This window comes from Geotrypetes seraphini, chromosome 15, assembly GCF_902459505.1.
Source record: "Geotrypetes seraphini chromosome 15, aGeoSer1.1, whole genome shotgun sequence".
Classification (NCBI taxonomy): domain Eukaryota; kingdom Metazoa; phylum Chordata; class Amphibia; order Gymnophiona; family Dermophiidae; genus Geotrypetes; species Geotrypetes seraphini.
Window position 1 is genome coordinate 54,799,308 of NC_047098.1, and position 24,680 is coordinate 54,823,987.

The 24,680-nt window shown below is 43.0% G+C and overlaps 1 protein-coding gene across 3 annotated transcripts in view; it reads right to left on the minus strand.

Annotated features, from left to right (window-relative positions):
* ATP2A3 (ATPase sarcoplasmic/endoplasmic reticulum Ca2+ transporting 3) overlaps positions 1–24,680 on the minus strand; it is a 252,918-nt gene that overhangs the window by 117,173 nt on the left and 111,065 nt on the right. For all 3 annotated transcript variants that reach the window (XM_033921665.1, XM_033921666.1, XM_033921667.1), the window contains exon 8: positions 22,030–22,494. In XM_033921665.1, the coding sequence (XP_033777556.1) occupies positions 22,030–22,494 (465 nt within the window). The remainder of the gene's footprint in view (positions 1–22,029; positions 22,495–24,680) is intronic.

A 24,680-nucleotide genomic window follows, 5' to 3' on the forward strand; every position in this document is an offset into this window, starting at 1 on the left:
AGCTGCGTTGGCCTGCGCTCGCGCACAAAATATTACATCGCAGCGCAAAGTTTCTCTTCACAGCGCACACACGCGTCGGTAAGGTAAGGGGACGCATTGGGGGGATTGCACTTCCCCACAATTGCCATGCTTCGGTTCCTCTTCTTCCTTCCTTCCTCCCCCCCCCCCCGCGGGACCCTGCGGCACCATCAACTCTTACTCCCTCTAATGTCGGCCCTGCAGCTCCAGACTTCCTCGCACCTTCTCCCCTCCCCCTTTGGATCGCTATTATTTTAAATGTTATAGCCGCGGAGCTGTATCCATCAGTGGAGATGTCTAACCTCGGCCTGCCCCGGAACTCTTACTGCAACAGTGACTTCCTGTTCCTGCCTAGACGGGCGGCTGCTGCAGTAAGAGTTCCGGGGCAGGCCGAGGTTAGACATCTCCACTGATGGATACAGCTCCGCGGCTATAACATTTAAAATAATAGCGATCCAAAGGGGGAGGGGAGAAGGTGCGAGGAAGTCTGGAGCTGCAGGGCCGACATTAGAGGGAGTAAGAGTTGATGGTGCCGCAGGGTCCCGCGGGGGGGGGGGGGGGAGGAAGGAAGGAAGAAGAGGAACCGAAGCATGGCAATTGTGGGGAAGTGCAGAGCTGCAGGGAAGAGTGTTGCGGTACCCAGCTGGAGGGAGAAGGAAGATGAGGGAGGGAATTAAAGGAGATGCCAGGGCTTGGAGCATAGGAGGAAGGTATGCCAGTCTAAGGGAAAAGGAAGGGGGAGATGTGAGAGCATGGAGGGGGAGCGAAAGATGGAAGAAAAGGAAAGGAGAGAGATGCCAGAGAATCAGGGAAGGGGAGATACCAGACTATGAGGAGAGGTGTGGGAGAGGGAAGGCGAGGAGAGAGATGCCAGACCAATGGGGTGAAAGGAGAGATGGAAGGGGGAGGCATACAGTTTCTGGAAGGGGCATAGAAGGAGAGAAGATGCCATATAGGGGAAGAGAGACGGCAGACAGTGGATGGAAGGAAGAGAGTTACAAGAAGATGAGGAAAGGAGAAACCACAGAAGACAAAGGTAGAAAAAAATTTCTATTTATTTATTGCTTTAGGAGACATGTGTCACTGTTTCTGTGAAGCATTGTATGCAGAGTCCAGCTTCTTGCTGGTTCAATTTAACCTTTGTCTATGTATTTTTATTTTATCCCCCCTTTTACAAAACTGTGAAGCGTTTTTAGCACCAGCCTTGGTGGTAGCAGCTCTGATGCTCAGAATTTTATGAGCATCAGAGCTGTTACCTCCGTAGCTAAAATCCACACTACAGTTTTGTAAAAGAGGGAGGGGTTAGTTTGTGATTACATATTCCTTACTAGGCGAAGGTGTTTTCTGTGTTCTGTGTGTTCGAAAGACATGGTTTTCTGTTAGGATTGACGGTGTAGGATTGATCTGTGCTGGTCTGGCTTGTTTAGTTTTACAATGGGTGTATTGATGTACTGCTCACTGCAATATGTAAGATGCTGCCTTTTCCTAGGTACTCATGTGTGACGTGTGGTTTGTTACTAAAAATCATGTTTTTCTTACAGATGGGGGGGGGGTGCCAAAAAATGATGGGCCCCGGATGTTACATATGCTAGGTACGCCACTGTATGTAAAGATACCAGAAAGCTGGCGTAGCAAAAACTTCTAAGTTTTGAGTATTTAACCCTCCCACAATCTCACGGGCACTCGTTTCAAGTTTATTGAGATTTTGATTTAAACGCAATATCAAATATTTTCAATGCGTATAACAAAAATAAATTTGGGGAAATAAATAAAACCATTTGAACCAGTGTTCCCGCTAAGCTGCGCTGGCGTGCGCTGGCGCACAAAATATTACATCGCAGCGCACACGTTTCTCGTCACAGCGCACGATCGGAAGAGGCGTACGGCAGATGGCAGGGCGGCGAGAGGAGAATCGGGCGAGTTGGCTCATAACTTGCTGGCGCCCGATATTTTTGGCTCACGGTGAAAAAAGTTTGCTCACAACACCCGCCCGCTTAGAGGGAACACTGCTCGTGACCCTCCTCCAGTCAGAGTAGTGGCCCTTCAACCCTACCCTTTGTTTCCTACCTGCCAACCAGTTTCTGATCCATCTATGTACGTCTCCGTCCACCCCATGGTTCTTCAGTTTCCGGAGTAATCGTTCATGAGGCACCTTGTCAAAGGCTTTTTGGAAATCAAGGTATATGATGTCTATGGGGTCACCTCTGTCCATCTGTTTGTTAATTCCTTCGAAGAAGTGTAGTAAGTTGGTTAGGCACGATCTCCCCCTGCAGAAACCATGTTGGCTGGTTATCAGAAGTTTGTTTCTTTCCAAGTGATCATCGATGTTTTCTTTTATCAGTGCTTCCGCCATTTTTCCGGGAACCGAGATCAGACTCACCGGTCTGTAGTTTCCCGGGTCACCACTTGATCCCTTTTTAAAGATGGGCGTGATGTTGGCCGTCTTCCAATCCTCCGGGATCACGCCTGTTTTCAGGGATAGATTGCATATTTGCTGCAGTAGTTCTGCTATCTCCTCCTTTAGTTCCTTCAGAACCCTTGTGGCGTTGACTCCTCCACATCATTTTATACATATCGGTGGTGGCGGTGAGGGGGCAGATAAGTTTCTGATAGCTTATTTACCTGGCTAAATGGCTTGTAAAAACTGTCTTGTGAAAAATACATTTTTCCTCCCCAGAATCAACACTTAAACTTCTTTTAATAAAGCCACGCTAGCTGCTGCTGTGTGGCAATGGCCCCGAAGCACATTAATTCCCAGTGGGCTTCAGTGTGATTACCACGGGCCACCGCGGTAATCAGCTTTGTAAAAGAGGGCCATGGTGTGTTTATATGGTGTGCATATGTGTGTCGATATGGTGTGTGCATGTGTGTGTTTGGGAATAGAAATCAACTCTCTTTCTTGAGGTAGTGAACTGACACAGGGTTTGAGTGTGTTAAATGAACCCTGCTGATTTTATTAAGTAAATATTAATTTACCAGCTCTGCAGATTCATGAATAACATTCATATTCCTGCCATTAGCTCTCACCTTTATTGAAACTAGGGAACTCCCAACAGTTAAACATTAACAAAGTCTTGCTCCATGCCACACTGATCTTTCCAATATTAGCTAGAAGACTCGGGTGTGATTCGATACAGGCCCCACAGGGATTAAGGGACCAGAATGCATCAGAAGGAATTTTAAGAAACGGTTACTATGGTGACTATCCAACAGACCTAAATCATTGCAACACATTTCAAGGCTATTCAACGACAAAGAGTTAAGTAGGCTTTCGCCTGTTTCCTCTCAAGAGTCAGGGGCCAAATGGCATTAAAAAGAAAAAAAGAAACTGCAGGTCAGCCTTACTTTTATGGAATCTTCAGCCAATTAATTCAGTCAATTTTAACTGAAACTTAAATTGAACATAATAAGTTTATCAATGATGCCTGTAATAGTTTATCTACTTTTTGACAGCTTTTATTTGAAAGGACAACTTTTTGGTTATAGCACAGAAAAGCTGTATATCAAATCCATGGGCTCTTTTCAACAAATAATAACAACTTTATTATAAGTTCTAAGCGGCTCACAATAAGAGGCAACTGACATCCAGGGAAGTACAAATAACGAGAAATACATAACATGACAAAGAAAAGAAAAAAAAGAAAACTATGAAGGGACAAATTTATCAAAAAGGTAGGCCTTTAACAGTTTTCTAAAAGATTGGTAAGAGAATGGTCTTTACAATTGTTTCACTTGTATGTAAGGATGGCTGGCCCTTGTGACTCAGCCATAGCATTTTGCGTCTTCTGTCAAAATGAAGGTGCATCAAGGAAGACTTTGAGCTCTGGGATATATAAATGGTGTGCTTTCATTTTAAAACAAAAGAAAAACACCAACAACACCCCTGCGTCTTCACTACTCTGTATAACTTCGTATTGTCTGCAAATTTAATCACCTCACTCGTCGTACCCATTTCCAGATCGTTTATGAATATGTTGAAGAGCACAAATCCAAGTACCGAGCCCTGCGGCACCCCACTGGTGACATTCTTCCAGTCCGAGTATTGTCCATTTACCCCCACTTTCTGTTTCCTATCTGTTAGCCAGTTTTTAATCCACATGAGTATTTCACCCTCTATTCCATGGCTCTCAATTTTTCGAAGTAGTCAAACGCCTTCTGAAAATCCAGGTATACAATGTCGATCGGGTCACCCTTGTCTATCTGCTTGTTTACCCCCTCGAAGAAGTGCAGCAAGTTCATCAAGCAAGATCGTCCTTTGCTGAAGCCGTGCTGACTGGTCCTCATCAGTTTGTGTCCGTCAAGGTGATCAATGATGCGGTCTTTTATCAGTGCCTCTACCATCTTTCCCGGTACCGAAATCAGACCCACCGGTCTGTAGTTTCCCGGATCTCCTCTCGAACCTTTTTTGAAGATCAGCGTAACATTCGCCACCTTCCAGTCTTCTGGAATTCTTCCCGATCTAATCGACAGATTGGCTATTAGTTGAAGCAATTCAGCTATAGTCCCTTTCAGTTCCTTAATGACCCTCGGATGGATGCCATCCGGTCCTGGGGATTTGTCGCTCTTAAGCCTATCAATCTGCCTGCATACTTCTTCTAGACCAGCGATCTCAAACTTGCGGCCCATGGGCTGCATGCGGCCCTCCAAGTGCTATTTTGCGGCCTGCGGTCTGGATGTGATGATCAACTGCTCCCTTGCTGCAGTTGATTGTTCCGGTCAAAGCTGCGGCCGGCGGCGGCTCCTCGCGCCATCCACACCAGCATTTCTCTTCCCCCTTCCCTTCCTTGTGGAGCAGCAGCGTGCCTGGACGGCTCCCTTGCTCAGTCGATCATTCCGTTCAAAGCCGCGGGTGGCGGCTCCTCACAACATCAGAGAGGCTTCTGATGCAGGCGTGGATCTCGCGAGGAGCCGCCACCCGCGGCTTTGAACAGAACGATCTACTGAGCAAGGGAGCTGGCCAGACATGCTGCTGCTCCACAAGGAAGGGAACGGAAGGGGAGGGGAAAGAGAAATGCTTCTGCTGCATAGGAAAGGGGGACCCTAGGGAAATGCTACTGCTGCTGCACAGGGAAAGGGAGGGGGAGGGATAGGGGAAGAGAAATGCTTCTGCTGCACAGGAAAGGGGAAAGGGAAATGCTGCTTCTGTTGCTGCTGCACCCAATTGGGGAAAGAGAGGAAAGGAAGGAGAAGGAAGACAAGGGAGAGGAGAGGAACAAGAAATGCAAAGTTCATGGGAGGGAGGGAAGGAAAGGAGATACCAGACCATGGAGGGGGAGGGAGACAGATGCCAGACCAGGGGAAAGGAAGGAAGGAGTTAGGGAGAGAAAGGAAGGAAAGAGATGTCAGACCATGGAAATAGGATGGAAGAAGAGAGAGATAGGAAGGGAAGGGAAGACATGGAAACGTAAATTTTGAAAAGAAAGCAGAAAAATTGAATATTAAGTTAATGCCAAAGATGGATGAAAGGCAGAAAGTGAAGACGGAGAGAAACACAGTCAAAGGACAAGAAGGCCCTGGAAACATAGTTAAAAGTACAGAAAAATAAAGTCACCAGCCAACAAAGGTAGGGAAAATGATTTTATTTACAATATAATGATTGAAATGTGTCAGTTTTGAGAAAGAAAAGATATGAAACTTTAAATGTGAGGGCTGCAGAAAAAATAGAGTACTTGGCGGGCCGCAGAAAAAATAGTTAATGACAATTTTGCATAAGGTAAAACTCTTTATAGTTTATATATCTTTCCTTTTAACTGTTAAAGGAAAGTTTTATAAACAATAAAGAGTTTTACCTCATGCAAAATTGTCATTTCTTTAATAAGACATTAACTATTTTTTCTGCGGCCCTTCAAGTACCTACAAATCCAAAATGTGGCCCCGCAAAGGGTTTTGGTTTGAGACACTGTTCTAGACTGACCGTTAACATTACATTACATTAGGGATTTCTATTCCGCCATTACCTTGCGGTTCAAGGCGGCTTACAAAAGATTAATAAAATGAGGGATTAACTAGAGAGGTAAGTAGTAGATCTTTTAACATTTCTCGGGTTGTTAAGGGTAGGGCGGCTTACAAAAGAATTAAAAGGGGGTAACAATGGAAGCACAATTGTTGTTACTAGTGAAGTAAAGAGTAGATCAATTGTCAATTTTAACCTTGTCAGTTTCCCGTCTTCGCCCCCAGCGTATAGCCTGTCCAGGTTCTGGTATGTTGTGTATGTCCTCTTTGGTACATACAAACGCAAAAAATGTGTTCAGTTTATCGGCGATGGCTTTGTCCTCTTTTAGCACTCCCCTTATTCCATTATCATCCATTATCTATTGATTAATAGCTCTAGAGATCAGTTATTGTGGGAGAGATTGTGCAAATCGGTTTCCTATGTACTTTAAGAACAGTTATGTTTTCAGGTGTCTCCTAAATTCCCCATAGGTATTGGCAAGCGTAAGTAGTTGTTTCAGATCATTGCCCCATAATGCTAAATGGTTTACACGATGTTATGTACATAGTATTATAAGACGAGATAAAAACATTAATGAATAAATCCTGGGGAAATCAGCAATAAAAATCAAAAGAAGAGGCTATACAAACAATGGTAGAGAGATTCTCAGAAACTATCACTCTTGAGGAATCAATATCTAGAAAAAGGCATTTACGAACAGTTGAGTTTTACGTACCGTATTTGCCGGCGTATAAGACGACTGGGCGTATAAGACGACCCCCCAACTTTTACAGTTAAAATATAGAGTTTGTTATATACTCGCCGTATAAGACTACCCCTTCTTCCGATTCGCGACCCCCCCCCCCCCCCAAGCCGGCAAAAACAGCTTTGCACCACAGGCCCAGCCGCCCAAGACGAGTCGGAGGCCCCTACCCGCCGCATCCTGCACGTGGGCAGACTCAGCACAAACGCTGCTGATGGCCCCAATCGACACGCTGACCTCCCCGCGCACGCTGACCATCTTCTCTCTGCCTGCACTTTCCCCGCGGCCCTCTTCGGCGACTCAGCAGGGGCAGCGATCAAGACAGGCTGCAAACGTCGGGACCTTCCCTCTCTGAGTCCCGCCTATTTTGTTTCAACTTCCTGTTTCCGCATAGGCGAGACTCACAGAGGGAATGACCGCCTGTCTTGATCGCCCGAGGCTGGGAGGAACAGAAGATATCTGCAAACACCATCAGGGCAAAAAATTTAACGGGTCCATCTCGCCGGTCCTGTGCGGACCGGCAGGAATTTTCTGCGGACCGGCACCGGGTGATGTAAACAGTACCCGGCGTATAAGACGACCCCCGACTTTGGGGATGATTTTAAGGTACTGAAAAGTCGTCTTATACGCCGGCAAATACGGTAATTTCCTAAATTTGCTTTTTTCACCACATTTATTTATTTATTCAATTTTCTATACCGTTCTCCCAAGGGAGCTCAGAACGGTTTACATGAATTTAATCCGTTATTCAAGCATTGTTCCATATTTGACTCACAAGCGAGTTCCACAATTTAACCCCTGCAGAACAGAAAGTCATTGTGCTGGTCTCAACGTATTTGGGGTTAACATTTGCCTTTAATAGGGCTAAGTTCTCAGAGCATAGTGATCCAATTGGTAGTTGTTGGAGATAGGGTGTAATGTGAACATATTTCGACGTTCCCGTTATCAGTCTGGCTGCTGCATTTTGTGCGACTTGCAGTGCCCTGCACCTTGTCTTGGTTATTCCAAGGTACAGGGCATTGTAATAATAAAGCTTCGACAAGACCATCGCATGGACAACGGTACAAAAGAGACTTAACCTCCCTTCAATATTCAGCCAGTGGCAGTCAGTGTTTTCATAAATGCTGACTACTGCGGGCCGATTTGTGTCTGAATATTCTATGCTAGCCCCTATCTGGATACCTTTCGGAACACCCCTCCCCCCCAGCACTACCTGAAAAAGACCGCATTGGTCTATCCAGATATTTAGCAGTAGCCACAAAATAAACAGGTTTGGGTAGGGCAGCACAATTTAACTGAAGTGCCTGGAGGGTTTTATCCACTTCTCGGCCTAGCTGCTGAGGTATGGCATGAACTCAAGAGCTGGAGCCAATGAAAGCTAGAGGGAGAACTCCGCTACAGGAAATGATATCCACTGCAACGTGCTAGGTACTGAATCATGCTAAAGCAGACCTTTTATATGTCCACTCCTTGTATAACAATGAGCAATCAATGTGCAACAATATATCTATAGAAATATCTATTCTGAAAGCACAGGCCATTAAAGAACTGATGAGGAGGATAAAGCCTTAGCCATCCAGTGATTTGGCTACAAGTTGGAGGGTAAAGGACCTCATAGGCAAACAAAATCTCCTCTGTTCATAGAAATAGCTCTGCCTATGAGGTTCTTTACCCTGGCAAGATCCCAAGGAGTAAAACCAGTGGCATACCTAGGGTATGTGGCACCCGGGGCCCATCATTTTTTGACACCCCCCCCCCATGTAAAAAAATATTTTTTGTAATAACCATGAAACGGAATAAATGGTCAGAATAGAAACAGGCAGTGAAAATTTTCTTTTATTGAACCTCATATATGTAACCATTATTCCAAACATACCATAACATAACATAAATTATGTCTGAATTGTCATGACATCAGAAGTTGTTCAAGCTACAGCCTCAGCCCCCTGGGGTTGTGGGTTCAAACCCACGCTGCTCCTTGTGACCCTGGGCAAGTCACTTAATCCCCCCCCTTGCCCCAGGTACATTAGATAGATTGTGAGCCCGCCGGGACAGACAGGGAAAAATGCTTGAGGACCTGAATAAACTCATGTAAACCGTTCTGAGCTCTCCTAGGAGAATGGTATAGAAAATTGAATAAATAAATAGTAAAAGGACCCCTAAGTGTTAAAGTAGTGCTGCACTGCACTGCACTGTTATCTCCCATCCTCTTCATCATTTATATGTCCTCCCTGAACCTTCTCCACCTATCCCCCCTAGAAACACTCTACACCTACGCCGACGATATCCTGGTCCTCATCGAGACCGACGCAAACCTCACCAATCTCGCAGCTAACATTTCTTCTTGCATAACCAACCTTCAATCCTGGGCTCACACTGTACAAATGAAATTGAATGAGTCCAAAACCAAACTACTATGGCTCGGCCCCAAACTTGATCAATTACCCACTTCAATCCCACTGCCCACAGGTTCCTCTCTACAGCTGGAGTTCTCTAGCAAAGTTCTGGGCATCACCATAGATTCATCATTATCCTTCAATGACCACCTCAACTCCCTGATAAAAAAATGCTTCTGCAGCCTTCACATGCTGAGGAAAGTGAGGTCCTGCTTCCACCAAAAACACTTTGCCGTCCTCGTACAATCCATTATCCTTTCCAGATTGGACTATTGCAATTCCATTTACCTAAGCGTAACAAAGAAAAGCCTTCACAGACTCCAACTAATACAGAACACCGCGGCCAAACTTATCTTCTCAAAAAGTAAGTTTGATCATGTCTCACCGCTCCTATCCAAACTCCACTGGCTTCCCGTTATTTCCAGGGTCCACTTTAAATGTGCCTGTCTAACCTTCAAGATCCTCCATGGTATCCTCCCTCCTCTTATCCCTCTATCCTGGAACTCCTCAAATCCAACCTCCACTAGATCCACGCAAAAATTAAAACTATCCTACCCCTCCTTAAAAGGCATCTCCCTTGTTGGTAAACTTGGCTCTTCCCTCCCTTTCAGAATCGCTCAGCTCTGGAACAGTCTCCCTTCCCCTCTCCGCAATTTGAGCCCACTTCTACCATTCCGTAAGCATCTGAAGACCTGGCTCTTCTCCAAAACGTAACCCCGTCCCGTTCCTGGCACTCTTACACCTAACCTCTCTCCTCTCTTACTTATATAATTCCACTGGAGTTCCGTTCTTCCCTAACCTTGTAAACCGTGTCGAGCTCCATCTGCGGAGATGATGCGGTATATAAATCCAAGATTTAGTTTAGTTTAGTTTAGTTTAGAGCACATTAAATCCACATCACCCGCAGCAGCTTGGTAAACAGGAACCAACATGAGGAAACTCTTTCATGCATTATAAGGCACAAGCATATAAGCACATAAGCATTGCCTCTGCCGAGTCAGACCATAGGTCCATCATGCCCTGCAGTCCGCTCCCGTGGCGGCCCCCCAGATCAATGACCTGCAGTGATCCATTACTCTACAGCCTTTTGTACTGTATAGTAACCCTCTAATTGCACCTCTGGATCCCCTTTTCCTTCAGGAACTCGTCCAATCCATTTTTGAACCCCAAAGTCGTACTCTGCTCTACCACCGCCTCTGGAAGCGCATTCCAGGTGTTCACCACCCTCTGTGTGAAGAACGTCTTCCTAGCATTTGTTCTGAACCTATCTCCTATCAACTTTTTTGAGTGCCCTCTAGTTTTTGTTGCCCCCGCCAGTTTGAAGAATCTGTCCCTCTTCACCTTCACTATACCCTTCATGATCTTATAAGTTTATAAAATACAAAAAGATTGGTATTGTAAATGATGATCTCTCCGTAGATGTCCCTAGGGGTGATACCAAAAAGAAGAAGAAAAATATATTTCCCCTGATAAAAAATAAAAAATACAATCAACAAAATAAATCAAAAGAATCAATCAGTACGGGCCCTATACCCTCGTTTCAACCAATGGCCCCGGGCAGTGTTTATGCAGTGACAAACACTTAGTAATGAATCTAAATAAACCCTGCCCCGTACATCATATTGTTCCTTTGAAATATATAAAACGTGTAAATAAATAGAAATAATTATTAAATAGAAACACTGTCATCCCCAGGTGTAGACATCAGGAGAGAAAATCATTTCAAAGAATATCTCCCTGAAACCTTACTTACAAAAACACAAAATGTGAAAAAATATAAAAAATGAAATAACCAAAGTTTATATATAAGTTTCTATCATATCCCCCCAAGAAGATGCATGCTCTCAAGCAGTGTTTCCCAAGTTGGTCCAGTCAGGTTGTCAGGTTATCCACAATGAATATTCATGAAAAAGATTTGCATATAATGGATGCAGTGTATGCAAATTAATTTCATTGTGGCTATTCTGAAAACCTGACTGGCAAGGAGGTGCTCCAGGACTGGGGTTACCAGACGTCCGGGAAAACCCAGACATGTCCTCTTTTTAGAGGACTTTCCAGGTGCCTGGACGGACTTTTCAAAACCCGTCTGAAGCGCCTTTGAGCATGCACAGATGATGTCACATGCATCTGCACATGCTGGGAGGTCCTTGGACGCAGCCCAGTAGTCAAGAATTTAAAAAAGCAGCTTGCTGGGGGGCGGGGCTGAGGGTAGAATGGGGTGGAGCTAGAGGCAGAATAGGGTGTGGCTGGGGTTGGAAGAAGGTGGGGCTAGGGGCAGAATAGAGCATGGCCATCCATCTGGGATTTTTGGACATAAAATATGGTAACCCTATCCAGGACTGACTTGGGAAACACTGTTTTATGCTTATTGAAAAAATTGCTTAAGAGGCTAAGCGCTGCTTAAAAATATGATACAGGGATAATAGCCAAAAAAACCCTCCCAGAACATATACTACAGGATTCAATGAAGCAATTTCAAAAGTGAAACATTGCGTGCGACCTTAAATCTGAGGCAGGTATAATTTTCTTTCTTAAGTTGCTTCATTCTCATGCTCTAGATTTTTTCCCTTTCAGTATTGACTCATTCAGCAAACTATCATACATCATGACAGAAGTTTTGGGCAAAACACACCTCATTTCAGAGGGCAGTCACTAATCTCCACTTTGCCTGCTTCATCAACCTCTGCTCTACATTCCCAAAAGTTGCATGGTCTATGTTTTTAGTACGAAATGATGACGTTCAAAAATCTGCCTTAATTAGCTTGTTAAATGAGCTTAAAATCTTAAGGGATTTTTCCACTGCCCCCTCCGATTTAGAACTGCTCTGGTCTCTAATACTTCTGGACTCCCACTCTGATTATGCAGATGACACATGAGCTGTTTGCTTTGCTTCAGCTTTGCTTCATATCACCATGGAGAACTACAGCACGCCAGCCAGATGTATTCCAAAAGCAGATTTTTCCGCTGGCATTCCTTTTGTTTGCCAAACACAGATGGCTCCTTGTGGCATCATAGTGACACAGTAAATGATGGCAGATAAGACCTATTAGCCCACTCAGTCTGCCTAGATTTTCTGGCTACACCACTATCAGCTATATATCTCAGTGGCCAACTGCAGAAACTTGATTTTTTGTAGGATCAATTGTTTCTCATCCAGGTACCAATATCATCCATTTCTTGCAACACATTAGATTCCCAGCTTGTGACAGTCAACTCTAGCTCATGATTGCACTAGAGAATGACACGGTGACAGAATTCATCACCGTTCCCGTCCCTGCGGATACCATGGGAAACCATCCTGTGTCATTCTTTAATGTCTATCTCAACCTCAGTCCTTCTACACCAGCATTCTTCAATGCAAATCTTGAGGGTCAGCAGTTGTGCCCATTCATAGTCTGATGCTTTTGTGAGCCAAGTATAAGATAATGAAGCCATTGTGACATCACTGATAAGCTTCTCTCTTATTGGTGGAATGAGACATTATGACGTCACAATATCTGCTCTGGATACCAGAGACTGTCATTCTCTAGTGTCTATCTCAACCTCAATCCTTCTACACCAGCATTCTTTAATGCAAGACTTGATGGTCAGTGGCTCTGCCCATTCATACTCCGATTCTTCCCTCTCTCCTTAAAGAATAACATGGAGATGGTTTCCAGCGGTCAACCACCCTTTCGGTGAAGAAATATTTTCTGGTGTCGCCATGAAATTTCCCACCCCTGATTTTCAACGGATGCCCTCTTGTTGCCGTGGGTCCTTTAAGGAAAAAGAGATCCTCTTCCACCTCGATACGGCCCTTGACATATTTGGACATGATCGAGACGTTCAAATATGTCACGGGCCGTATCGAGGTGGAAGAGGATCTCTTTTTCCTTAAAGGACCCACGGCAACAAGAGGGCATCCGTTGAAAATCAGAGGTGGGAAATTTCATGGCGACACCAGAAAATATTTCTTCACCGAAAGGGTGGTTGACCGCTGGAATAATCTTCCACAACAGGTAATTGAGGCCAGCAGCGTGCCAGATTTTAAGAAAAGATGGGATTGGCATGTGGGATCTCTTCATGGAGGTAGTTAGGGGGTGGGCCATTAGGGTGGGCAGACTGGATGGGCCGTGGCCCTTTTCTGCCGTCATTTTCTATGTTTCTAAACGGTGATGAATTCTGTCCCTGTGTCATTCTCTGGATTGCACCATGTACCTGCTCTACTGGAAAGATATTCTTTTTACAAACTAATTTGCAGGGTAAGCGCTTGTAAAGGCTTCACTCCTTCTAAGACTCCAGTTGTCACTGGAATAGTGACATTCAACTACTTGAGTACCTCAAACCAGTCAGTTATTCTGGATACTCATAATGAATATGCACAAGACAGACTAATTTATATACAACAGAAGCAATATATACAACTCTTTTGTTTAGGCATAATTTATTTATTTTTAGTATTTATATACCATTTATAGCCCAAGTGGTTTACATTCAGATACTCAAGCATTTTTCCCTATCTGTCCCGGCAGGCTCACAATCTATCTAATGTACCTGGGGTAATGAGGGGATTAAGCGACTTGCCCAGGGCCACAAGGAGCAACACAGAATTTGAATCCACAATCCCAGGGTGCTGAGGCTGTAGCTCTAAACACTGTGCCACACATACCCACTCCCCTGAAAACCAGGATCACGAGGAGGTACTTCAGGTTGCGGATTGAAAACACTCTGCTCTATAATTAAGGCAGCTCTTATTGTAACTAAGCAAATGGCAAGATAGACTATATTCCTCATATACCCTAGAGAACATAAGAACTTGCCTCCGCTGGGTCAGACCAGCGGTCCGCTCCCGCGGCGGCCCTCAGGCCTATCACCTGTGCAGTGGTCCCTGACTATTCCTATATAGACCTTTAAATACTTGCAATATATTAATATAGAAACAAATCTTTTCCAGAGAAGGGGAAATGGGAGACTTGAGATTGGTAGGGTGACAGACTTAGTTCTTCACAGCCAGAATTTCCTGACATTTCTCCTAAGGCCAGTACTGTGCCGACTTCTACAGCCTGTGTCCTATACATTTAATTTTTTAACCCACCCTCCCCAAGGAGCTCAGAACAGGTTACAAATCAGGTACTCAAGCATTTTTCCTATCTGTCCCAGTGGGCTCACATTCTCTCTAATGTACCTAGGACAGTGGAGGATTAGTTGACTTGCCCAGGGTCACAAAGAGCAGTGCGGGGTTTGAACCCACAACTTCAGGGTGCTGAGGCTATAGCTTTAACCACTTTGCCACACTCTTCTACATCCAATTTCAAACAGCAGGATCTTTATTATTTCAGTAGAATATAGTCAAATTAATACATTCAATCATACACTACACTCATTATTTACTTTATATTATTCTTGGATCTCAGCGATGTGCCTCTGCTGCAATCATAGTTTCATTGCCGCTAGACAAATCTTCCATCAGATCATCACTGATCCATTTTAAATTTATTTCTATTGTCTTTTTTTCCACTTTCTCCCCCTTTAACAAAAGCATAGTGTGGTTTTAAGTGCCAGCCACTACTACCACCGCAGCCAGGGCTAAAAAACGCGCTATGCTTTTGTAAAAAGGGGGGTGGGGAGAGTGAGGTGGTTTGCGGTCCCAGTCATTTGCGGTATTTAAATGCCAAAGAGGGCAGCCGGAGTGCCGTCGAGTGAAGGAAATCACTCGCTGTATGCTACGACCGCCTCTTCCTGTAATAAAGTCGGGCCTTACCATTCAGGAGCTGTTTGTCTCCCCTGCCTAAAAACCGTATTTGCAGTTTTTGAAAATTCACGGGGGTTCTTGGAATGGAATCCACGTGAATTTTGATGGAGTACTATATATATATATATATATATAATATTTTATATATATATATATATATATATATATATATACATACAGTGGTACCTTGGTTTATGAGCATAATTCGTTCCAGAAGCATGCTCGTAAACCAAAATACTCATATATCAAAGCGAGTTTCCCCATAGGAAATAATGGAAACTCGCTTTGATACATTCCCACCCACCCCCCCCACGCTCACAAAGCCCCCCTCCCATGTGAACTGGCACCCCCCCGTGCGAACCGGCACCCTCCACCCAAACAACTTGAACTTACCCCCCCGTCTGGCACCGGCACACAGCCAACAGGACGTGCCGGTGCCGCTAGAAGATCTTCCTGCTTCTGCCGGCCTTGAGCATGCATCTTCACATGCTCAAGGCCTTCTAATTCTCCCTCTCGGTTCGAGCGGGGGGGCCTTTGCGAGCGGGGGGGGGGGGAGGGAGAGAGCGATGCTGGTTATTGGGGTGGGAGCTCGCAAATCGAGTCAACACTCGGTTTGTGAGACAAGTTTTGCAAGAATGTTTTGCTCGTCTTGCAAAACACTCGCAAACCGGGTTACTCGCAAACCGAGGTTTGACTGTGGGCTGCTTGCTGGTGCCAGACGGGAGGGGGGGGTAAGTTCAAATTGTTCAGGGGGGTGTGCCGGTTCGCACGAGGGGGGGGGCTTTGCGAGTGGGGGAGAGGGGAGCAGCGCCGCTGGCCTTGGGGGGGGGAACGTATCAAAGCGAGTTTCCATTATTTCCTATGGGGAAACTCGCTTTGATAGACAAGTATTTTGGTTTACAAGCATGCTTCTGGAACGAATTATGCTCGTAAACCAAGGTACCACTGTATATATATAATATTTCATTTATTTTAATCCATCTCAGTTGTAAAGTGCATAAAGTGCAAAAACAACTTATTTATTCCTAATCGGTAAGGGGGGCTCATTCCACCACATGTCATATGTTTCGCTTTCTCAAGGTAAGACAAACCCCTTTTCACAGTGCCAGTCACTCACATTCTAGTTTCACTTTATGCGCTTACACACTTTACAACTGAGATGGATTAAAATATATGAAATATTATATATATATATATATATATATAAAACCAAAGTGAAAAAAAGAAAATAGAAATAAATTTAAAATGGATCAGTGATGATCTGATGGAAGATTTCTCTAGCAGCAATGAAACTATGATTACAGCAGAAACACATCGCTGAGATCCAAGAATAATATAAAGTAAATACTGAGTGTAGTGTATGACTGAATAGACTCGCCTATATGGCAAAATAGTTTAGGATGAGCTGGAGAGGGCTTAGCAAGAAACAACAACGAAGGTGACTTTTGATGCTCAGTCGCTTTATTATGTAATTAGACTCGACACGATCCTGTTTTGGCCCAAAGGGGCTAATTGTAAAGAAATTATTACAAAGTCTCATGAGCGATCAATGCCTGTATTTTGACGTGTGGAGTTACTTTTTATCTGACGACACAGCAGATATCAATAAAGTACTACATGAAGGATATTATAGTGCATAACAGCAGGGAACGCCAATCCCTGGTTCCAATGTTTGTGGGCTGATGTCCCCACAAAAACAAAAGTAAATACTGAGTGTAATGTATGATTGAATACACTTGGCAAGTTAGTTTAGGATGGGCTGGAGAGGGCTTAAACAGCAACTCCAATAGCTGGAACATGAGATTAGCGTGGAGTGTCCTTCTATGTACTGTCCCGATATATGACAACACAGATTGGCATAGGCTGGTGTGGGCTCAATGGCAACTTCAGTAGTTGCAATGTACGGAAAGTGCTGGGCAGACTTCGACAGTCTATATCCCAAGATTAAGTATTTTATACTACATGTATTGTCGGTTTAATCATGAACTGATCAAGTTTCAAGTTTAATACAGATTTGATTAATCGCTTCATCTAAATTCGAAGCGATGTACATAATGATAAAAATTACAATATAAAAGCAAAATCATAGTAGATAATACTAACAGGGTTAAAGACAAATTTGACAAAACTGGAAACAAAAGGAAAATATAGGTAAGAAGTTACAATTTAAATAAAGGTTAAATAAACATATAGGGAAGGCACATAAGGAGAGGGTAAAGATAATAATTTTAATAAGATAAAATTTAAAAGGAAGATAAAAATTGAAAGTGAGACTTGAAAGAATAACTTTAAGAGATTCTCATGATTATTAAAAGGTCATATAGAAGTTAGTTAGATTATGAAGGCGTCATTAAAAAGGAAAGTTTTTAGTTTACTTTTAAATTTATCTAAATTAATTTCTTCCCTTAGATAGCTCGGTAGAGAATTCCAAGTCTGGGGTGCAGTGACTGAAAAAATAAACTGTCGACGCGTATTTATTATTTTTAGCGATGGAATCGTTAATAGATGCTGTTCGGAAGATCTTAAAGTTCTATTAGCTGTGTAGGGGATTAGCAATTTGTGAATGAAAGCTGGAGTTTTAAAAAGAAGTGATTTAAAGGTGAGCAAGCTAAGTTTATATATTATTCGATGAGCCACCGGAAGCCAATGGGCCTCCTTAAGGAGAGGTGTTATGTGATCGAATTTTTTTGCTTTATAAATAAGTTTAATGGATGTATTTTGTATTATCTGTAAGCGTTTTATTTCCTTTTGAGCTATACCTTTGAACAGGGCATTACAGTAATCTATCTTTGAAATGACAAGTGAGTGAATAAGAAACTGTGAGACAGAGCGGATTTGTCGAAGCCTGAAGAATGAAGACTTAATGATACTACTAATATGATCGTGGAAGGAAAGAGTGTGATCGAAAATAACTCCTAGTATTTTAATGTTGATGAACCATTCAGGTCTTTATCTGCCTTCATCTACAATGTTACAATCTAATGATGTGGTCAGTCTAGTACTGTTCAGACCCTCCTCTTACTCTGTCTATAAAGAGTCCACAGGGAACGCAAAGCCAGAAAAACAAACAGTTCTCGCCACTGTTTATCAATTCAGCAGGAGCTTTCTTTTTACCGCTATAATAACCAAAGACAACTCTAAATATTTTCTATTACTTTCAACAAGCTAACCTTGAACAGAATAGCCTCAACTGCATTTTCCAAGTCAATTAATTATATCTACGAGCTTAAATACACTCGGCTACCACACTTGATTAAAGTTTATTCCTAAGATCCATTTTTGACACTGCTTCCTTTTATGTTTCCTCTCAGGCAGCTCTGGGATATTGATGAATTCTTTATTCCCTTTCTTTCTATAAAGCCTTCTTCCAACCCTCATCTCTTGTTTATGCCAAGTCAACGGCAGACCTAAATATGTCATTCAACACATGCATTTCATAGTATACTATATGATGTGTGCATTGATGGTGGATATCCCCATGGCCCAACCATGCTCTGCACACATATATACCCCCACTTTGCAAAATAGCACACATATAGGCGCCCTCTTGTGTGCGCACAAATGCACCTGCTGTGTGCCATTTCTAGAATTGCCTTGCACATATATTTACGCACTGGCACTTAAATTAATAAGACCAATGCTTACAAGGCTTTATGTTACAAAACACTTAATTCCGGATGTCAGATGATAACCTCAATGCACCTAGTAAAAGATTACTAAAAAAACTCTGTGGAGTGACGATGTTCCTAAATGGACTTTATTTGAAAGTGTCAAAGTTCCAAAGGTATACTGAAATCATCCACATAAAATAATTTCATCCACATAAAAATAAATCATCCACATAAGAGCCTTAAAGGACCTAGTTCGCTAGGGATACAGGACCCAACACGGTCCGCGTTTCGACAAAAAGTCTTCTTCAGGGGTCCCTGGGGGTCCTATAAAGGTGAATACGTGGGAAACAATTGTGTGGTGAACCGGAAGTGACCCTTTTCTATTGCAAACGCAAGCAGTGTCTCACTTCCGGCTCACCACACAATTGTTTCCCACGTACTCACCTTTATAGGACCCCCAGGGACCCCTGAAGAAGACTTTTTATCGAAACGCGGACCGTGTTGGGTCCTGTATCTCTAGCGGACTAGGTCCTTTAAGGCTCTTATGTGGATGATTTATTTTTATGTGGATGAAATTATTTTATGTGGATGATTTCAGTGTACCTTTGGAACTTTGACACTTTCAAATAAAGTCCTTTTAGGAACATCGTCACTACACATAGTTTTTTTGGGTTTTCTCTGGATTTTCTTTTTTGTGGATATTTTGGGGTCAATTCCTTTTGGTTTTTCCTAATAAAATATTGCAATTTTTTCACTGCTCATGCTGTGGCAAAGTCCAAACATTTTTGCACCAAAGTGAAACAGCATATGTCCCTTCACTCTGAAAATTGTCAAATGAAAATAGCACCTGTAGACATCACTGTACAGATACATGTAAGCTCCATTAAGCTTACAATCTAGCCAAGACAAACAAAAGTGACACGATAAACCAGAATTTATATGAACCGCATTACAGATACAGTAAATGGTTAACATTTAAAAGAAGGTCCTAAAAGGTTCATAGACAACGGCGCGAAAGACAAAAGCGCGCACCGACAATTGAGCGCAGTGCGCGCCGCCGCACCGCTCTAAATTACAGTTTTTAGGGGCTCCAACGGGGGGTTTTGTTGGGGAACCCCCCAGTATACTTAATAGACATCGCACCGGCGTTATGGGGGGTTTGGGGGGTTGTAACCCTCCACATTTTACTGTAAACTGAACTTTTTCCCTAAAAACAGGGAAAAAGTGAAGTTTTCAGTAAAATGTGGGGGGTTACAACCCCCCACAACGCCCCCACAACGCAGCGTGATGTCTCACACCCCCCGTCGGAGCGCTAAAAACAGAAATTTAGAGTGGCGCAGCGGCGTGCGCTGCGCTCAATTGTCTGGGCACGCCTTTGTCCCGGCGCGCTTTTGACCTGACACCGTCCTAAAATGGTTAGTTTTCAGACTGGGTTTAAAGAGAACCAGAGGGGAAGCAAGGTATATTCCAGTATCTCACATATGGCATAGCAAGTTGGAAAGCACAGAGTCAGAAGCTGGCACTGAATCAAACAAGCAAATCTAAGAGTGGCTTCCTGGATGAATTTTTATGAGAAACAGTGAACATAGCTTTGGAAAAAGAAAACGCATGGAGACTTGTTGAAATCCACTATAACATACAACCCCTCACTAAAGTATTCTCAAAAAATCTTTTTCCAAATCTCTATACACCACAAACCTATATGGGAACTTTTCCCCTTTTGTTCCTATTTCTTGCAACTCTTTTCTACCATCAAATTCCAGAAGTGTCCACAAATATAAACTTAGCTTTCCTACCTATGCCTGGAATAAATTACCCGAGTTTGTCCATCAGGCCCCTTCCCTTGTTTAAAAGCAGACTGAAAACCCACCTTTTTGATATAGCTTTCAGTTCTTAACCATACTCCTGTGCCCTCCAACCCAGCCAGCTGATTAACCGTTCCCCTTAACCAGGGGTCCCCAAAGTCTTTCCTTGATGGCAGAATCCAGTCAGGTTTTCAGGATTTCCCCAATGAATATGCATTGAAAGCAGTGCATGCACACAGATCTCATGCATATTCATTGGGGAAATCCTGAAAACCCGACTGGATTTGGCCTTCAAGGAGGGACTTTGGGGACCCCTGCCCTTAACTGTATCCATGACATCTTGTCTGTCTTGCCTGCTTAGATTGTAAGCTCTTTCAAGCAGGAACTGTTTTCTTACTCTTTGTGACTGTACAGCGCTGTGTGCGTCTGGTAACGCTATAGAAATAATTAAGAATAGTAGTACCTTAAAGAATATCATAACTAGAGCTAATTTTTGTCATTCATTTACATTTTTATTTGCAAAGATTTGGAATGAGCTTCCATCTGAGATTAGACTCCTCTCTCAATTAGCAACATTTCAAAAAAAGTTAAAAACTCACTTATTTCAGAATTCTCAATAAAATTTTTATCTGTGTCTAATTAACGATTTATCTTTTCTATTATGATCTTAAAGAGTTGTAAACCGAGTCGAGCCCTCTATGATGGATGAATAGGTATATAAAACCAAAGGATTGGATTGGATTGGAGATACTGCTTCAGTCTGGTGAGCTGACGCTTTCAAAAGGATGTTTGCCGCGGAAGTGAGTACGGAGACAAATGCCAATCAGCAAACATCAGGTCCAAATCCCTGATGTGGCATTCAGCGAAATGCTGGCCAGCCACCATAAGAGGACTATTAAAAAGCAACGCTTAGTCTGAGATTGAAATGCAACAGAGTAAAAGGCATAACTTCGGAAGATAAGTGGCTGATTTAATTTATTAAAGTGTTTCAACATGAGCATCTTTTATGGACATTAATGAATTAATAGTTAGCAGTCAACATTAAAATAAATATTAACATAGACCAGGGGTGTCAAAATCCCTCCTCGAGGGCCACAATCCAGTCGGGTTTTCAGGATTTCCCCAATGAATACCCATGAGATCTATTTACATGCACTGCTTTCATTGTATGCTAATAGATCTCATGCATATTCATTGGGGAAATCCTGAAAACCCGACTGGATTGCGGCCCTTGAGGAGGGACTTTGACACCCCTGACATAGACTGATCTCTGAACAATTTAAACTAGGAAAGTGGAGGCAGGAGGAGTTTATTTTGAGCCGATGAAGTGGGTTCCCTTTTCTAATCTGCATGCAAGATTTATTCTGGCTGCAGTCGGGGATTTGAAGCTTTTTCCTTCGTTTGAAACTGCCAGCTCACCAGACTGAAGCAGTAGCTTGTATATGTTTGTGGTATAGAAATTTGGTATAGAGATTTGGAAAAATATTTTATGATAACACTATATGCTATAATGGATAATTTTGGACCTCTCAATCTGTTTGTATTGTGGACTTGTTGAAATCCCCCAGGAATATCTCTACTCAATGAAGGAAGAAGAACAGCGCTGCAGAACAATGTACATACCTTAGGTTATTTTCAAATAGCCCATTTCTGCGACTAAACAGCTGTTTTATCTGTGGATGAACTGCTTTGAAAATTTGCCCTCCCTAGCAAAAAATCAAAACTTTATCCTCTAAAAGGCTAAGGGAAACAAATGCAGCTCCATGCACTTACCCGACAGACAGACATTTGATTGGTGGTCAGTGTGCCAGTCTTGTCAGAACAGATGACCGACGTGCAGCCCAGTGTCTCTACCGAAGGAAGGCTCCTCACTATTGCATTTTTCTTGGCCATGCGTCGTGTGCCCAGTGCCAGACAGGTGGTGATCACAGCAGGAAGACCCTCGGGAATGGCGGCCACGGCTAAAGCCACGGCGATTTTGAAATAGTAGATAGCACCACGAAACCAAGAGCCCCCATGGACTGGGTCATTAAAGTGGCCAATGTTAATAACCCAGACAGCCACACAAACAAGGGAAATGACCTTAGAGAGCTGCTGGCCAAATTCGTCCAACTTCTGCTGCAGTGGGGTCTTCTCTGGTTCGGTTGCGGCCATCTGGTTTCTGATCTTCCCTATCTCTGTGTACACTCCAGTAGCCACGACAATCCCAACAGCCTTGCCAGCTGCGATGTTGGTGCCCTAAAAAAGAGAGTGAATTGTATTTATCATGTCAAGGTTACATATCTTGAATCCAGTATGAAAAATCATGGGTCTCCATTTGTCCCTGAATGCCCCAGTCAAGTTTTCAAGCCTATCCACAATGAATATGCATGAGATATTTTGTACAACAGAGACAAGCACATGCAAATCCATCTAGGAGGTTAATATCTAGCCAGGGAGGGCAATCTTCATACTCTCTGTGAAGCCTGTGGGTACTTCCTCCCTCTTCTATTAAACTGCGCTAGCAGTCTGTAGCACAGAGGGCCGCGCTAAATGGCCCGCACTGTCCCCGATGCTCATAGGAACTCTATGAGCATCGGGAGCAGCACTGGCCATTCAGTGCGGCTCCCCGCGCTAGAAACTGCTAGAGCAGTTTCTTAAAAGAGGGGGTTGGCATCTGCAAGTCTGTAAACCTATTTTCAAAACTGATGAATTCTCCTTTTTGGAAATCCTGCAATACTCCAGGTTATTTCTAAGGGGCTGATTCTAATTCTGTCCTCCCAGCATCACCCTTTTCCCTGTAAGGTAAGATGGACAGTGTGAATACGTTCCTTAAAAGAGGGGGGTGCTGAAAAGTTCTCAGCCCAAGCAACCAACTTCCTAAATTCTGAGTGTTATTTTGCCGCTGTAGCTGAAAAGAAGTGCCAGTTTGCAGAAATGAAATTCTCTGTTTTGACATTGTTTCAGATCATTGCTTGAACCATATCCACGTCGTTCTCGTCTTGGTCAGGCTGAGAACTTTTCAGCAGCCCCTAGTATACAAGAAAGGGGCAAAAGTGATAAGTTTCAAAAGCTGAGAAACTGTTGAACTCTTAAATGTATGCTCTTAAGTGTATGCCCTATTTTCAGTCAAATTTAGAAGAATAAATTGTCTCTACAATTGCCATCCCTGTCAGACAATGTCCTGCCATGCCATGTTTGCCAACCCCTTGTAGAAAAACACTTTAATATGTATGTCAACTTGTAACCCGTTCTGAGCTCCCCTGAAAGGATAAGTATAAAACCAAATAAATAAATGTATAAATCATGGCTTGCTCTGAATTTCCTTCAAAGGAGAGCAACCCTCCAACCCATTAACTTCAGACACACTGATTTACTGCTCCCTTCGCAGTTAGTATAATTTACTTTCATACTAAAATCTCTAGCAGCCGTAAAAGAATAAGAAAAAGCTTCTAAACTTAAAAAACTGAATGCTGGATCAGTGGTCTCAAACTCAAACTCTTTGCAGGGCTACATTTTGGATTTTGGTACTTGGAGGGCCTCAGAAAAAAATAGTCAATGTCTTATTAAATAAATGACAATTTTGCATGAGGGAAAACTCTTTATCATTTATAAATCTTTCCTTTTGGCTAAGTCTTAATAATAATATTGTCATTTATAGCTAAAGAGACTATGATCAAGAAACTGATTTATTTTACTTTTGTGATAATTATAAACATACCGAGGGCCTGTCTAACATTCAAGATCTTGCATGGCATTCTTCCTCCTCTAATTCCACTATCTTGGAATTCTACAAGACCTGACACTATCAGATCCATCCAAAAACTTAAACTATCTTTCCCCTCGTTAAAAGGTGTTATCTATGCGGGAAAATTAGGGAAATCTCTTTTCTTCAAAACCACTGAGCTTTGGAATAACCTTCCTGCCCTGCTGCGGAATCTGGGCTCCTTCCAATTATTCCGAAAGGATCTGAAAACTTAGCTATTCTCAAAAATGTAAATCTCACTACCCTTTTTATAATCACTAATTCTTATTATGTTTTTCCTTCCTTATATTAAAGTTCCTGTAAACCGTGTCGAGCTCTATCTTTATGGAGAGGATGCGGTATATAAACTTAAGGTTTAGTTTAGTACCTGGCGGGCCGCAAGTTTGAGACCACTGTACTAGATTCAGTTCAGAGTACTGAAGGCACCCAGCCTCCACTTTACATCATCAAACTTAGCCCCATCAAGCTGACCGACCCTAAGGCATCAACGGGCATCGACTTCCTGTCCTTCAATCCAAAAGGACTCCAAGAATGTTCCTTTTTACCTTTAATTACACCAGCTACTGAAAAATTGGCTTTCATTAAGATACGCCTTTGTTAGGTATCAGGAGCAAAGGGCCAGCCATTTCAAAGTAAATATATGGCCAGTTCCATTGTTACTTTTTCATAATACCCAGAG